Source organism: Notamacropus eugenii, chromosome 1, assembly GCF_028372415.1.
Source record: "Notamacropus eugenii isolate mMacEug1 chromosome 1, mMacEug1.pri_v2, whole genome shotgun sequence".
Taxonomy (NCBI): domain Eukaryota; kingdom Metazoa; phylum Chordata; class Mammalia; order Diprotodontia; family Macropodidae; genus Notamacropus; species Notamacropus eugenii.
Genome location: NC_092872.1, coordinates 486,504,716 through 486,520,912, shown reverse-complemented (window position 1 = coordinate 486,520,912; position 16,197 = coordinate 486,504,716). Strand labels below are relative to the sequence as shown.

The window sequence follows — 16,197 nt, the reverse complement described above, 5'->3', positions numbered from 1 at the left end:
GTGGTCCCATTTGGGGTTTTCTTGGCAAAGATACTGGAGTAGCTTGCCATTTCCTTCTTCAGCTCAATTTTACAGATGAGGAAACTGAATCAAACAGGATTAAGTGACTTGCCCGGGGTCACACAGCTAGTAAGTGTCTGAGGCCACATTTGAACTCAGGTCTTCCTGACTTCACTCTGTCTACTTTCACTCTATCTACTCCTTTGCCACCTAGCTGCCCTGGGGTTCATTTAGGTCACTGCCACCCTTACTTACTGGGTTTCCCACAGGATTCTGGGCTCTCTTCTTTTCTCTTTCTATAGATTTCACTTGATGATCTCATTAGCTCCTATGGATTCAATTATCATCTCTGCTGATTCTTTAATCTTTTATTCCACTCTAACCTCTCTCCTGACCTCCATTCTCACATCTCAGTAGGCACCTGAAATTCAACGTGTTCAAAACAGAATTCGTTATCTTTTCTTCCAAACTCTCTCTTCTTCATCGCTATTACTATTGTGGGCATCCCCATTATCTAAGTTACACAGACTTGAAATTGAAGTGTCATCCTTGACTCCTTTCTTGCACCTACCCCACATAGCCAATCTATTGCCAGATCTTGTCATTTTTTTTGCCCTTACAACATCTCTCATATATGTCCCTTTCTCTCTACTCACACAGTCACCATCCTGGTGCAATTCCTAGAAAAACACCTACCATCTCATTCCTAGACTAGTATAATAACCTTATGGTTGTTCTCCCTGTCTCGTCTCTCCCTACTCCAGTCCACCTTCCCCTCAGCCATCAAAATGGTCTTCCTAAAATGCAAGTCCCCCTTTGGTAAACACAATGAATACCTATCACCTTCAGGATCTAAAAGAAAATCTTGTGCTTGGCCCTTTTGTACCTTTTCCTTTCTGAAAGTCCCTCATAACCTGACCCTTCCTATGTTTGCAGTCTTTCTTATACCTTTGTGATCATGGATGGTCATTGCATTGATTCTATTTCTTACAGCTTTGTAAGTTGTCTTTACAGTGTTGGTGTTACCATATAGGACACATTCCTATTCCCCAATTTATTCATCCACTCCTAAATTTATTGGCATCCCTTTAGTTTCAACTGGGAGGGTGGGGGTAGATTATAGGAGCATAGATTATGATTCTATAAGGGACCTGAGAGGTCAAGTCCTACCTTCTCATTTTGCAGATAAGGCAACTGAGGCCCCTATAGCCTAATTGATTTGTAGGAGGCCATAAAGGCAGCAAATGGCAGAGTTGGGATTTGCGCTTTGGTCCTGTAACTTTAGGTTTAAAAATCTTACAAGTTTATAGTTACTAGGATGGAAACTAGCCCTTTCAGGAAGGAGAGTTGTTTTTCTAAACAGGCATAGAAAGTGATGTCAATAAACAAAGTCAAATGGTCAAGTTCCTTGTCTCTGGTCTCTAGCTTAAAGAAATGATGCACTCCTTCCTTTTCTTGGCCTGGCTTCCCTCTTTCTCGTCTGTGGGAAATCTTGGACACAATTCCTTTTTGTTTCACCAGACACTCTTGTCCGCTTCCCTTCCCTTCCCTCCCCATCAAATTCTCTCTCTCTTTTTTTTCCTTTTTATGTTTGCAGGGCCTCTCATTGCTTTGGAATTGATTGAGGTTAAGGAGGCCTGCCAGATGCATCCAGTTGTTTGCTGGACATGGCCTGAAATCTCTGAGCTGCTTGGGCTTTGTGCCAGTTAAGCTGCAGTGGGCTGGGGGCATCCATTGGCATTAAGCCTACAGCCCCAACAGAACTCATCCATTCCCCCTCGTATTTATTCTTTTTTTTCATGTTCCTAGTCTGGGTTTCTTTTCCCAATCTGATTCACCTCCTTTTATCTTACATTCCTATTGACAGTTTTCTGGTTCATCTATTTAAGAGGGAACTCTACTAAATTGGAGTAAGGGGCTTGGGATCAGTGAGGGGCTTGGGATTAAATCTGTACTTTGTCACTTAAAAATGATGTGATTATAGGAAAGTCACTTTTACCTTTCCCTCTACTCAAGAGTTGTTCTGTGTGTTGATCTGCTTCAGGCTACAGCTGTAAAAGGTCTGCTCTCACACTGTCACTGGGACATCTTTGCATCTCTCAGCTCCCTGACTAAACTGCAGGCCTTTCATATTTTGTGTATTACTACTGGTTGGTTAACAAGAGGGTAAAAAATCATCCACTCTCTTCTGTTCAGGGAGTCATCAACTCTACTGAGCCCCTACTGAGTTGTCTCCTTCTGAACTTTATTTTTATATCACTCATTTGGACCCATGCACATGGTTCAATGTTGCTTATTTCTCTTTAGATGGTGAATGCCTTGAAGTTAGGGAACATGTCTTGTTGGGTTATAGGCTGGTGAAGTGAAAAGATGCTCAACTGAGGAGTCCTGCATTCGAATCCTGCTGAGGACACCATTCACATGCACTAGTTTGGCTAAATTAAGAGTTAAAGAAGAGAGAGGCAGGTTGTATTCACAGGAAATGGAATTTATTGATTTCAAACAGAGGATATAATCAGGATATATGTCACCCCAGGACATAGAGCTACTCTTTGATTTTGATTAGGAACATGCTACAGCTTACCTGAACAGCATACATTCCATCCAGGCTATCAGTGGTTACACTTTACACTCCCACCCAAGAGGCACCCACTTAAGCTCCTTCAGAGCAGGGACTATCCCACTTATGTATTGATCCCCTCACTGTCTGCCACAGCGGTTGATGTCTAATAAATGTTTGTTGACTGATTAATTGATTGAGCATTGAAGCTTAAGCTGCTTTGGAGTTAGCAGTAAACAAACAGAATTTGACATCCTTTAAATGAACCAATCTAGGGTGAGCAAGCTCCAGGCGTGAAGGACAGCCTTGATGTAGTGGATGGAGAATTAGCCTTAGAGTCAGACAAAGCTGAATTCAAGTCCTGCCTTTGATAAATATTGTGTGTGTGACCCTGGGCAAAGTCACTTAACCTCTTTTAGTGCTTTAGTTAATGCTATAAAGATCATACAACTATAAATTTCATGGAAGATGCAGATAAATCTGTAATGCACAGTCCATTGTGTATGTATGTGTATCTATTATGCATATATGTGTTATATATGTATATGTAATGTATGTGTGAGACATCCTGTATAGTGCTTCATTTACTTTATCTCATCTGAGCCTCACAAAAACCCATGAAGTAGATGGGAGAGGTGTTTTTATTCCCATTCTGTAGATGAGGAAACTGCTTCTCAAGTCCTTTAAGGTATAGTAGTGGAGAATTTTCAACCTTGGGTCTTCTCAATTCGAAGTCCAACATTCTATCTGTTATTATAATACTTCCTCTTTCTGCCTAATTTATGTAAAGTGCTGAAGTGTTATATGAATGGTAGCTCCCTCCCCTCCCAGAGTTATTGTGAGGAAAGCACTTTGTAAACCTTAACAGCCCTGTAGAAGTGGTTCCTTATTAGGCAGTTCATCATCTTCGGTGTCCATGGTAGCTGCTCCTGGATTGAGCCAAGCGGCAATCCAAAGTAACGTTGGCTCTGTCTGGTAGCATCCGGATTTCCTTTCCCTTTTCCCGCTCCTCAGGCCTTCCCTTCCCTTCAGAAGAAGCATCTATTTTTGTGTACTGAAAAAAGACATAGAAACCTTGTTGCTATATTTGGCTACCTCAACACATTGCATGATCTCCTGATTTTAGAGCTGTCATTCTCAAAGGGGGTACACCATGGCACCTTAGCTGGATGGGTGTTTTGTTGGGTAGGCTTTGGCACACCAGGAGACTGTAGGTTTTGCTTAGGTGTACTGCAGAATTTTTGAGGTTACATGATTGTATATATAAATTTAATATAAATGTTTAATATGAAAATGTTAATAATAATGATAGGTCCTTCAAGCCTGCTTGCTATGTGCCAGGTACCCTGCTATGTTCTTTGCAATTATTATCCTCTTTGGCCCTGACAACAACTCTGGGAGGTAGGTACTATTATTATCTCTATTTTATAGATGATGAATCCAAGGCAAACAAGTTAAGTGACTTGCCCAGAGTCACCCAGCTAGCAGATGTCTGTGGGTGGTTTTTCCTGACTCGGCCCAGCCCTCTATCTACTACAAGCCTTGTAGTCATGAAATACACATGAGGGGCTTTTATAATTCAATACTATTGCATAAGTCATTAGGCTTGAGCTCACAGAGCATTGGATTAAAAAAAAAGACCCCTCTCATTGAAGGGAAATTGCATGTGTGTGGGTCTTCCTTAGGTTGCCACTGTAAATGTTTGGTGGGCTGGGATTCCTCTTGGCTTTGTGCTATGACCCAAAACAGTGTTTGAGAATTATGACTTTTAGAGGTTCTTAGTAGAGTGGAAAGAGTCCTTGATATTCAGAGTGGGAAGACCTGGTTAGGATTTCACTCCCTGTGTGTGGCCATGGTTAAATGACTTAGGTTCTTTCGTCCTTAGGTTTATCACCTTTATATTGAAGAACTTGATCTCTCAGTTCCCTTGAGATTCCAGGGTCTTTGATTCTGTGATCTACTCCTGATCTCAGAGCCATTGAGGGAAGAAGTCCTTCCCAAAGCCAGTCTGGTTCTGTATCCTGTCGTGTTGGCTTCCCACATGAGTTTATCTTTCATGGAGCCTGGGTGCCAAGTAGTGCTGGGGGGTGACTTCTTGGAAAGCCATCTTCATTTTCAGGAGTTTTTTCTGCTTCAGAATAAATTGGCAAAGTGAGGTTTGGTGTTGCTACACTTTGGGAAATGAGTCAATGTGGTGCAGCAGGAAGAACTAGAAAACTCCATGAGCTTTGCTGTTTATTAGTAGTTGTATGACCTCTTTAAGGAGGCAAGATGATGTAGTGGACAGACTTGGAATAAGGAAAACCTGGGTTCAAATTCTACCTCGGGGACTTTCTGTGTAACCCTGGGCAATTTATTTCCCCCTGCCTCAGTTTCCTAATCTGTAAAGTGAAGGGCTTAGGAGCAATGGCCTCTGAGGTTCTTTTCAGAGCTCTAAACTGATGTTCCTATGATTTTATGTAGTCACATATAATCTCCATGGGCTCTAGTTTTCTTATTTATAAAATGAGGGGTTTGGACTGGGTGGCCTCAAAAGTCTTTTCCAGTCCTATGATATAACCCAGAAACCCCAGAGTGCGATGTCCACACAGTGAGTGCACGAAACAGAGCAGCTGTTTAGGGAAAGCTAATGACTACCATTTGTTTTCCAAAGAAAAGACCGTACAGGTCTATTTTCCTCTGGAGAGGAGGGGCTGTCATTGAAACAACTTTAGTTCTGGAAATGAAACCTTTGCTTGTGGTTTTATTTTGAGATGATGTGGACTGGTTTCTATGCCATTGTTTGGCTTCTGTGTTCTTTCTCTCATATAACCTATCCACCCCAGGGCTTTCTGAAAGCCAAGTGACAAAAGATTCTGAAGGGGAGGGAGAGAGATGTGTCTGTCTTGTTCAGCCAGGATTGGGAAAATAGATGGGAGAGTCTGGATCCAGTCTGTGTCCCTTTACTAATCTTATTTCAAGTTGATTCGATCTAAAGTGTCTGATTAATGGCCAGGAGAGAAGAGCTTGACATTTTCAGAACCCAGAATGCTCAACACCCACGTCAGTGAAGGAGGGGGTGAATGGTGGAATTGTGTCAACCCCTATTTAACTAGCCTGGAGTGGAAGCTAAGAGCTAGAATAGCCTGCGTCCATCCCTATGCAGTGTCCCAAGTGAGTCGAAGAGCAGGTCAGGAAGCTTTATTGATTTTTGTTGCCCAGAGAGCTCTACCTTAATAATGAGTGCCTCCTAACTGCTCTGTTATTGAAAGGGAAGACTCGTATGATTACTGATGCATTCATCAACATAAATCCTAGATTGAAGCAGATGTGCTGATAATAGCTCACATTTGTTTAGCCACTCACCAAGCACCCTCTTCACAACCTGTTGTGGTATAGGGTCTAAATATTGTTGCTCTCATTCTATGGGTGGGGAAAATTAAGGTCCTGAGGGAAACTGAGGGAATTGATTATCCTGAGCTCATATGATAACTAGGCAGTAGAGCTGTGACTTGAAACCAGTCTCTCGGAGTCCAAGTCCAGATTTCTTTCTCAGGAATTATTCAGGAACAGAATACCTTTAGATATCTTTCTTATTCCCTTATAGCACCCAGCTTTTGATGTTGGGTAAGTGAGGGATAAGGAAGGAAATAAGACTCAAACCTCTCTATTTTTGTTGCGATTATCTACTCCATGAGGGCTTTCTAGATCCCCTAGCAGCGAATACCTTCCCCTGTCAAAATGCCTTCCTCTACTCTCTGTTAGTTGTTCACCTGTAGCCCTTGCCTTTAGAATATAAGCTCTGTGAGGAGAGGGACGGTCTTTTGCCTTTCTTTGTGTTTCCAGCATTTAACACAGTGCTTGGCTCATACAAGTGCTCAGTCATTGCTTATTGACTTAGCATACTTGAGGGCAGGCGGCAACACGTCCTATTGAAACATGTCCTATTGGTATCTAGTGGGCGCTGATAAACATTTGCTGAATTACTGAGTGACCTTGCCTCAAATCCTGGCTCCTCTACTTATATTCATATGATATTGAGCAAATGACTTTAATCACTCTGGGTCTCAATTTTCTACACTTTGGAGACCATCTAGTCCAAACTAATTTTACAGCTGAAGAAACTGAGACTCAGAGGGTCACACAGCTAATAAGCATCAGAAGTAAGGTTGGACCATTGGTCTTCTGAACTGTCTGTCTAGAACTCTGTCCACAATGCCATGCTGCTGCTAATGTTGCATCATTCACCTTCTTTCGCGCGCCGCCCCCCCCCGCTTCCCTCTCCCCAGTCTCTCTCCTATTTCATTAAGGTCAACTTTCAGGAATGAGGACTTTTGGAAAGCACAGCTCAGTTTTATAGAGACTTATCCAGGTGACTTGAGCTTAGATTTCAGGGGAAAGGTTTCCTGGATGAATCAAGAGCTTAAGGTTAGAAGCACCTTTGTCTGTCTCTGGTATTCCTTCACCCAATGGGGCAAGACAGATGCTTTGCAGGCAGCTGAAGGGAAGGCTTCCCTCATTTAGAGCTATGAAAGGAAACCTGGACCTTGATGTGTGTAATTATGGTTAAAACCTGTATAATTAACTCTGAAAATTGGAGGCTTAGGAAGAATTAAAATAAATGCTTAGTGGAAATGTGAGATGAGGGATAGGCTCAAAGCAGTGGCAGACCACTCTGCAGAAGGCCAATGGAGCTTTCAAGAAAATAGGAGGGGAAAAAAGTTAGGTGCTGCTGCTGCATTGGTTCATGTTCATCCCTCTCCTCAAGATGTAATGGTTTTCCTTGTATTATAGATCAGATTCAGGGTCATCACCTATTGCAAAGCTCTGTGCCTTGGTACTCTAACAAATTCACATCTTTTGTCACCTCTTTGGCCATGGTTGCTCAGCCTCAAGTGATCATCATCTCTTCATCACCAGTTCTTTCCCCTTCTATTTGTCAGGCTGCTCTTCTCTCCCTTTATTCAAACAGCTGATTCCCCAGGGCCACCAAAAAGTTTTTGTGACTTGAGTTGAATATTGCTGGGCCACACCCTATCCAGAGTTGGAATTCTCATAGGATCATGGATTCAGTGCTAGAAGGGATCCCAGAACCATCTAGTTCAATTAGTAACTCATTTTACAGATGAGGAATCTGAGGCCCAGGGTGATTATGACTTACTCAGGATCCCATAGGTAGTAAGCATCAGAAGTGGAATTTGAACACAGGTTTTCTAACTTCAGAACTAGAACTTTCAGCTATATGCCATGTTCCTATGCCTCTTCCTTCTGAAATTTCCCTCAGATTCTGTGGTTGTTCATGGCTGTCATTCTGAAATTCATTCATTAATTTAATAAACATTTGTTGCATACCTGTTATGTACTGGGGAACTATGCTGTGTATTCTAGGATATATAAGGCATGGTCCCTGCCTTTAAGGAGCTTTACATGGGGCTAATACATTAAACAAATTCCTTAAGCATTATTTTAGCCTCTACTGTTTGCAAGAGGTGTCAGTCCTTCTTGAACACTCCATACACCCTTTTGGTGTGAGGGCTTGCCAAGTTCTTTTCAGGGCTGTTCATCTGCTTTTGATGTCTGCCTGTCACCCAACTTTTACCTGTGGTTCCACAAATCTGCAGCATGTGCAGTGGCCCCACCCTGATAGTACTGTCTTGGCAAATAGGTAGTTGGTGAGTTATTAGGGGGATGTCTATCCCAATCATGTGAAGACTTGCCCTACTGACACTGACTCTGAGGATTTCTATCCCCGTACTGCTGAGGATCAAGATTGTAAGGTCAACAAGCACTTATTAAGAGCCTACTGTGTGCCAGGCACTGGGTTGTGCTGTGCCAAGTACAAGGAAGAGCTCTCTGTTCCCAGTGAGCTATTGTTTGCTCACTTCAATGGGTTCTGTAGGCATCAATGGCAGTAGTGACAGTTTATATAGTTCAGAGATTCACTTCAAACCAACAGTTAATGATTAAGCCAGAAAACTTGACTCTGGAATTCTGTTACTGGGTTATAGCTTTGATGGAAGGGAGAAAGAGCAAAAGAGACATATTAGATCTTAGTGAACAGTTGAGATGAGAGCTTGAAGGACAGAGACTGCACCCACATGGACAAAGAACCATGGTAGTAACTGTGGAATTGACGTTGAGAACAATTACCCTCTGAGCCTGGAGTCAATCACTGATGTGAGTGATTGGAGAGGCTACTTTTTCCTAAAGCTAGGAAGAATGACACCAAGGAAAGAACCAGCGGTGTATTTCTAGAATCTTCTCCAAGCCACTCCTGGAATTCTCATTGGCCGTATTGCTTGAATCTAACTTATGTGTTGTGTGTTCTTTTTTTCTTTACATTTTCTTTTTATTATTTGTAAAAATTATTTTTATTCTCAAATCAAACGCCAAAAAGAATGATCATTGACTTATGCATAGTAGATTAGATAAAGAGGATCACGCATGAAATTGGAGGGCTCTATTATGTATAGCTTCCTTTTTTTAAATTTTTAAGATCAACCAGTAGCTTTCAAACATGCCCTGCTTGTCTGGTATGATGTGCTGGGTTCTCCCTAGAACTGAAGGAAACCATTCTCAACATTCACTCATGGTGGACTTGCCAGACAAATTAGATGAGTCTCTTTTCTTCCATTGTAATTCACACATGAACAGCTTTTTAGCTTTTAAGAAAAAAAACTTTTCACAGGTTTTTTTTTTTAAAAAAGGTAGCTTCTTTGTGGTGTGGTTTCACATTCACATATGATACTTGGTCCTTTCTGATCTTCCTATCCTTCCTACCTTGCCACCCACTTGGGAGTAAATTCTGAGATTAAAGAGAGGTTCTCCATAACTCATTCTTCTAGGCAGAAGGCTGCCATAGCTCCTACTCAAGCCACTCTCAATGACTTGGGATCTTCCCCTAAGGTCCTAGGTATTGTTGGAGTTCACCAACTTCCTTTCCAGTTTATTGTAATGAGTGACAACTGTCTAGTCTGATAGAAGTATTTCTTAACTGTTGGTTTTTCAGCATGTTGAAATAGTTTAGGACTTCTGTGTCTGGGTATTTGTTTGAAAGGAATGTGGGGGACCTTGCCAACTCAATATAAGTTTGTTGTTAATGGGTATCATGGTTGAAATCTACTGAATTAAACCTGAGGAAGACATCGTTTGAATGAGAGCCAGTTCATCTGCGGCACAGCACTAAGCTTGGCTTTGAGTAAAGAAAGATTAATAATGCTGTATATATTTTCATTTCAATGCAGATTAGTGTTTGAAAGAATGTCTCTACTCATTGTGATATTACTTCCTGGTTTATTTGAATCCAAAGTTATCTTAAAAGGTACTTGCAGGAACTAATTTCAATTCTCTTCTTTCTCTTTTAGTTTCTATGTTTGAAGAATATTCGGACCTTCCTGAAAGTCTGCCATGATAAGTTTGGGTTACGGAACAGTGAGCTGTTCGATCCTTTTGACCTGTTTGACGTGCGAGACTTTGGGAAGGTAAGCTTTGTTTTTCGCCATGACCAGCAGCTCTGCTGGCTCATGCCAGGCTGATGGCTGTCACGGAATCACAGAAGGAGAACTGAATAAACATGGAAAGTTTGGGCAACTCTAAAACAAAAGCACGGCTTGTTTTCCCCATGCCTCAGGTGTTTTACAGGTGTAGACTAGGTGATGCTACAGAGTAATTCAGAGGTCAAATTTAGACATACTAGTGGAAATAAGAAAGCCTATTTTAATTCAGAAAATATAACAAGACTTGTATATAGTGATGAAGAGGGAAGAAAGAGCCTGCAAAACAATATATATGATGACTGTGATGCTGTCATGAGATTGTGCTGTGGAGAGGCAACAAAGCTCTGGTTAATTATATCGGTGAATATTAACACTTTACTGTCAAATTTATAGGATACGTTCCTCCTTCTTGCTAATTAGTAATCTAACTTTTTTTCAGGTAATATAATCCATAAAGTGGTTATGTGTTTGTAGGAAAGTATCTGTGGCATGAAAACATTACAAATATATATACATATATATATTTAAAAATACCTTTTAATATAATAATTTAGAATGAGGCTATACATGTGCATTGATAGGGCTTTGTAAATTTGATGTTGATTCCTTGGTGGCTTTGAGTTGAAATTTAGAGCTTTATTGACAGCTTGTGTTGAGTGGGAAAAAAAGGGAGGGGCATTTATTTCAATCTCAAATCTAGCTTCTCTCAAGACTCGGCTCAGACCCCACCTTGTGCAAGAGGTCTTTCCTGGGTCTTCCAGCTGTTACTCACTTCTACTCTGAGATGTCTTGTATGTGCCTGTATATATTTATGTGATGTCTCCCCAATTATACTGTAAGCTTCTTGTGAGGGTAGGGACTATGTTTTGCCTTTTTTTGTATCCCTAGTGCTCAGCACAGTATGTGGCATACAGTAAAAACTTAATAAATGCTTGTTGACTGATTGATTGACCAAGGTCAACATTACTGAGACATCTTGAGGGTAAATTAGAACCTGATGCACAGTGTCTTAGTTCTTTTGAAACAGAGTTGTCTTTCAGATGTTTTTGCAGGAGAAGGAAAATGAACTGGAAAGAGAAGGCTGATTTGGAAGTTCATGGTGAGTGTGAAGCCTCCATGTTATGGAAAGGCTTCAGCATCACTGGAAAACATGGCATGGTTGATATTGCTCATTTTAAATCAATGGTATCAGGGTTGTAATAGCTCTTTGATGATCCTGAGACTGGAGTCTTCAAGCACAGAACAAGTTTTTATGCTGTCTGTAATTCAGGTATTTGTAAGTCACTCGGTACTCTAAGAATCTATGCATTTACTTTACATTTTCTCAAGCTTTCAGCCATCTGCTGTAAGAAGGCACCCACTTTTCTCATTACCTGAAGAGTAAATTTCCACTGGCTGATGGGAAATATTATAAGATATTTATTGCCTAATTTTGTTTTAGACCATTATCAGGGACTAGCTTGTTTGAGGGAATATGCTTTATGAATATATGATTTATGAAATGCAAAAGGATTTTTGTTATTTGCAGCTATGAATGTTGCAAGGCTAGTATGAGGAAAGAATTCCTATCAGAGTGCTGTTTAACATCACAGTAGCAGAGATATTAGTTCAAACCATCTCCTACAAGTCTGCTGTGGTCATCAAGGACTCTAGCAATGAAGTATCAAGCACTTCATGGGAGCCTAATTCCGTGTTTAAACACTTAACTCTTGAAAGTTATTTCTTAAGTGGAACCTAGCTATCTCTTCCCTCAAAGGATTGGGATTACTTATTGAATAAAATAAAAACTCTTCACCTTGTTATTCAAATCCCTCCATGATTTGATTCCAGCTTACCTTTTCAAGCTTATCTGTCATGACTGTTTCAGAAATTGAATATTTTAGCTGATGGGCTATACACCACTCTCCTACTTCATCCTGTCTTCTCTGACCTCTCTTCTTTGGTGCACATTGACCTCCATATCTGGAATAATCAGCTTTGACTTTTCCAGTCTTTGGAATCCTTCTCCTTCTTCGAGTCCTAATTTAGGGCTCACTTTTGCCATAAAACTTTCCCTGATGTCTGTGCCCCCATCTTTAAGTGATGAGACACCTTGGTGTAGTGAATAAATATGAACTTAGACATAGAAGGACATGGGTTTGAGTTCTGCTTCTGATACTTACATGGGCAAGTCAGTTAACCTCTCTATAACTCTGAGGCCCCTTCCATCTCTAAATCTGTAATCTTAATATGCCCTTCTTTAAATCTGTCCTCTCACTTTGGACTTTTCCTAAGCTCTTGTGTTGTTTTTATATGTCTATTTGTTTTATTTCTTGTGATGTCAAGTAAAATGGCATCTTTGCTGTTTTTGTTTTAGTATAATCAAGTGCCTCAGATTGAATCTTGCCTTTATCAATCAAGAGTCTTTACAAGAAGTAAAGTACAGAAAAGTTTCTTTTTTTTTGTTTTGTTTTATTTTTCAAAACCTTCATTCATTTATTTATTTTTAATTTTCTTTTTTTGGGGGGGGGTAATAATCTTACTTTATTCTAGTCTAGTTTTCTCAGAAGAGGATTGGTGATAACAAGAGCACAAATTCCTACAGCGTTCCTTAATTATCCTTCTTGCAAGGGCCTGTGAGAAGAAGGGGGGCAAATACCTCTATGTCTCGATAGGATCAATAGAGACAGGCACAACTTGTGCATTCCCCTAAATCCCCTTAAGCCTCAGCGGGGGCCAATTGAGGCAAACACAGATTCCCCTGAAGCTTTGATCAAGGCATGCACAACATTCCAGCTTGTGCACTCAGTCCTAAGGTCCTCTCCTCAAAACTCAATGGCTGCCATTTGAGGCACACACAGCATTTGTACATTCAACCCTGAGGGTTCCCCCAAAGCCTCAATGGGGGCCAGTTGAAGAAATCTACAATAGCTTACTTTACAGCTTACAAACAATCCTTACCATTAATACAAATCACATGTTAAATTTCTCTTGAGTTGAAGTGACTGGTCTAAGACCACAGAGTCTATAAGTGAATGAAGCTTATGTTTGAATATAGTTCTCTAATGCTACTGGCATTTCTTCTTCTTTTTTTAAAATTAATTAATTAATTGATTTTTATTTATTTATTTTTTAATGTTCTACAATCACTACCATAAAACTTAGATTTTTACCCCCCCCTCCACACCTACCCCCCCACCCCCCTCCCTCCCTAAGACAGCATACAATTCTGTATAGGTTCTACATATACTTTCCTATTGAATACATTTTCACTAGAGTCATGCTATGTAGACAAACTAAAATAAATGGAAGAAATCATATAACAAATCAAAACATAATACACACACACACACACACACACACACACGGTCTGCTACATTCGTGAATGAATTCCATAGTTCTTTCTCTGAGTGTGGAAGGCATTTTGCCTTAGAAAAACCATTGGGAATTTTTTTTTTTTTAAGTTCTTGCGTTATTACAAAGTTCCAAGTCTACCAGAAGAAACCCTCGTATACTGTGGTTGTTGCTGTGCACAAAGTTCTCCTGGTTCTGCTCCTTTCACTCAGCATCAGATCATATAAGTCCTTCCAGGTCTCCCTGAAGTCTTCTTGTTCATCATTTCCTATGGCGCAATAATACTCCAAGAAAAGAGTTTCTTTAACTAGAAACAGTACATGTATTTGCATTGTTAATTACTTTAATGTGATTAAAGATCTTTCCCACCCATTAATGGGCCTACCCATTAAAGGGAGTTTGATCAAGGAAGATTTGTGGGAAGGCCCCCAACCGCACTGGTTCTTAAGGGTTGTGATGCCCTCTGATTTTAAAAATAAATAAATACTCTGAACTGAGGTTTTCCTTTGGGATTTACTGACTAGAAGTGTTTGTTTGGCCAGATGAAGACTCTGGAAAGCCACTAAAGGAGCCTCTCAGCTTTGAAAACCCGGATGTCCGTGCTTCCCTCTCTGGTAACTATGGTCAGACAGTTGAACCTGTCTATTGGATTCAGGCAGAGGAAGCCATGTCTGTTGATCTTTGATTTCTCTGTATTTTATGTGAAGTTCAGGGTGTCGACTCCCCTGAACTAGGTGAATGATATATGTGCTTGGTTAAAGGAATGATACATGTGCTTGATTAAAGTGATTGTTAACCCCTTGAAAGCTGCTTTCCTTTCATGAATGCAGATCTAGTAACCTGTGATATAGCAGGCTCCGCTGTGGATGTTGGGGTGCTTATTAATACACCTCTCTATACCTCTGAGGTCCCTTCCATCTCTAAATCTGTAATCATAATATACCCCTCCTTAAATCTTTCCTTTCACTTTTGACATTTCCTAAGCTCTTGTATTGTATTTATATGTCTATTTGTTTTATTACCCTGTGAGCTGTTTGAGAGGAGGGACTGGGTTTATTTCATCCTGGCACTCTCAGTGCTGAGCACAGGACCCTTCCTAGAGTTGGTGCTTCATTAGTAAATGCTAGGTGGCAAAGTGAATGAGTGTTGGGTCTGGAGTCAAGACTCATCTTCTCAAGTTTAAATCTGGCCTCAGTCACTTACTAGCTATGTGACCCTGGACTCATCACTTAGCCCTGTGTACTTTAGTTTCCTCATCTATAAAATGAGCTGGAGAAGGAAATGGCAGACCACTTCAGTATCTCTGCCAAGAATACCCCAAATGGAGTCATGAAGAGTTGGACATGATTGAAAATGACTAAACAACAACAGCAAATAGCAACAGTAAATGTTGGTGGAATGGAATTGCTGTGTAGGTGGGAGCCCCTTAGCCAGCTAGCTGACTGACCTCAGCAGGGAGGTGTGAATGTGCTGGGTCTTCATCTGCACATCTGTTGGGAGCTGCACCAGACTGCAAGTTGAATGGAATCATGCTTCCCCTATTTTCCACAACCGGTTGTCATCATCACCAATAGTCTTGATTTAAAACAGATTTGGACCTCCCCCCTCAACTTTCCTCTTTGTGGTAGCAAATGGTGAGCCTGTCATGCAATGTCACCAGCAGGAGGTTATGTCTGCTTTGGAGAAAAGGCCTTAAAAGAAAGAAAACCTTATTATTTGGAATAACTATACTGAGAAGACAGAAAACCTCAGCCAAGTACATTTTTTGGCCTGCAGTTAACATTCAGAGTATATAGTATATAATTTCATTTTGTTTTGAATTTGCTGCAGCCAAATGTAATGATGTAAGATGTACATAAATATGGATTAAAGTCTCATCCTATGACCAGCCAACTGTGTGGCTAAGAGGTTTGCAAATGTTAGTTACTCATTTTCAATAATTTGCAATGATTTGGATCTGGCACTGGAGAAGATTTCAGTGCAGCTTGAATGAGCCCCACCCTCTGTGGTTGATGGCTGATGCGTATCTCATTGCCACTCTTGTTCCCAAGATGTCTTGATGGGAAGGAACACTGCTACAAGTGACGGCAGGCTTCTGTTTGTCCCAGGGATGAGACTGATAGATAGGTTGGGCTAGAAGAGACTTAATGAGTCATGTCATTCACCTATTCCCCCCACCTCTGATTGGACTGTACCAAAACTGTTCCAGAAAGCACACGGGATCATAAATTCAGAACTGAAAGGGAGCATCTAGCTCATTGTCTAAGTTTTTATAAATGAGGACCGGTCAGGCTAAATGTCTTGTTCAAGGATAGTAAGTCTTCTGATTTTACATCCATAGGTTTTAGAATTGGAGGGCACCTTAGAGATGAGATGATTGATTGTGATCACTACTTCTCTCCTTTTTACAGGTGAGGAAACTGAATCCCAGAGGAGAGAAATGACTTGTCCAAGACAATATAAGAAACAAACCTGGGATTTGAACCCAGGTTATCTGACCTTGAATCTAGTAGTCTTTGCTATTGAGGAAGCGAGGTGGTATAGTGGATAGAGTGCTGGGCCTGGAGACAGGATACTGTCCAGCCTTGGACATTTACTAGCTGTATGACCCTGGGCAAGTTACTTAGCCTCTTTTTGCCTCTGTTTCCTCATCTGGAAAATGGGGATAATAATAGCACTTACCTCCCAGGGCAATTGTAAAGATCAAATGAAATATTTGTAAAGAGCTTTTCACACTGCTTGGGCCCTAGTAAGTGCTATATAAAGGTTGTGATGGTGATGGTGAAGTTGATATCCCTTTGTGTCCCTTTAAAAACTCAATTCTACAAT

General features: G+C 40.7%; 1 protein-coding gene across 3 annotated transcripts in view; it reads left to right on the top strand.

The window, feature by feature from the left end:
• Window positions 1-16,197, top strand: part of VAV2 (vav guanine nucleotide exchange factor 2) — a 462,307-nt gene that overhangs the window by 76,175 nt on the left and 369,935 nt on the right. For all 3 annotated transcript variants that reach the window (XM_072632889.1, XM_072632887.1, XM_072632888.1), the window contains exon 2: window positions 9,904-10,020. In XM_072632889.1, coding sequence (XP_072488990.1) covers window positions 9,904-10,020 — 117 coding nt within the window. The remainder of the gene's footprint in view (window positions 1-9,903; window positions 10,021-16,197) is intronic.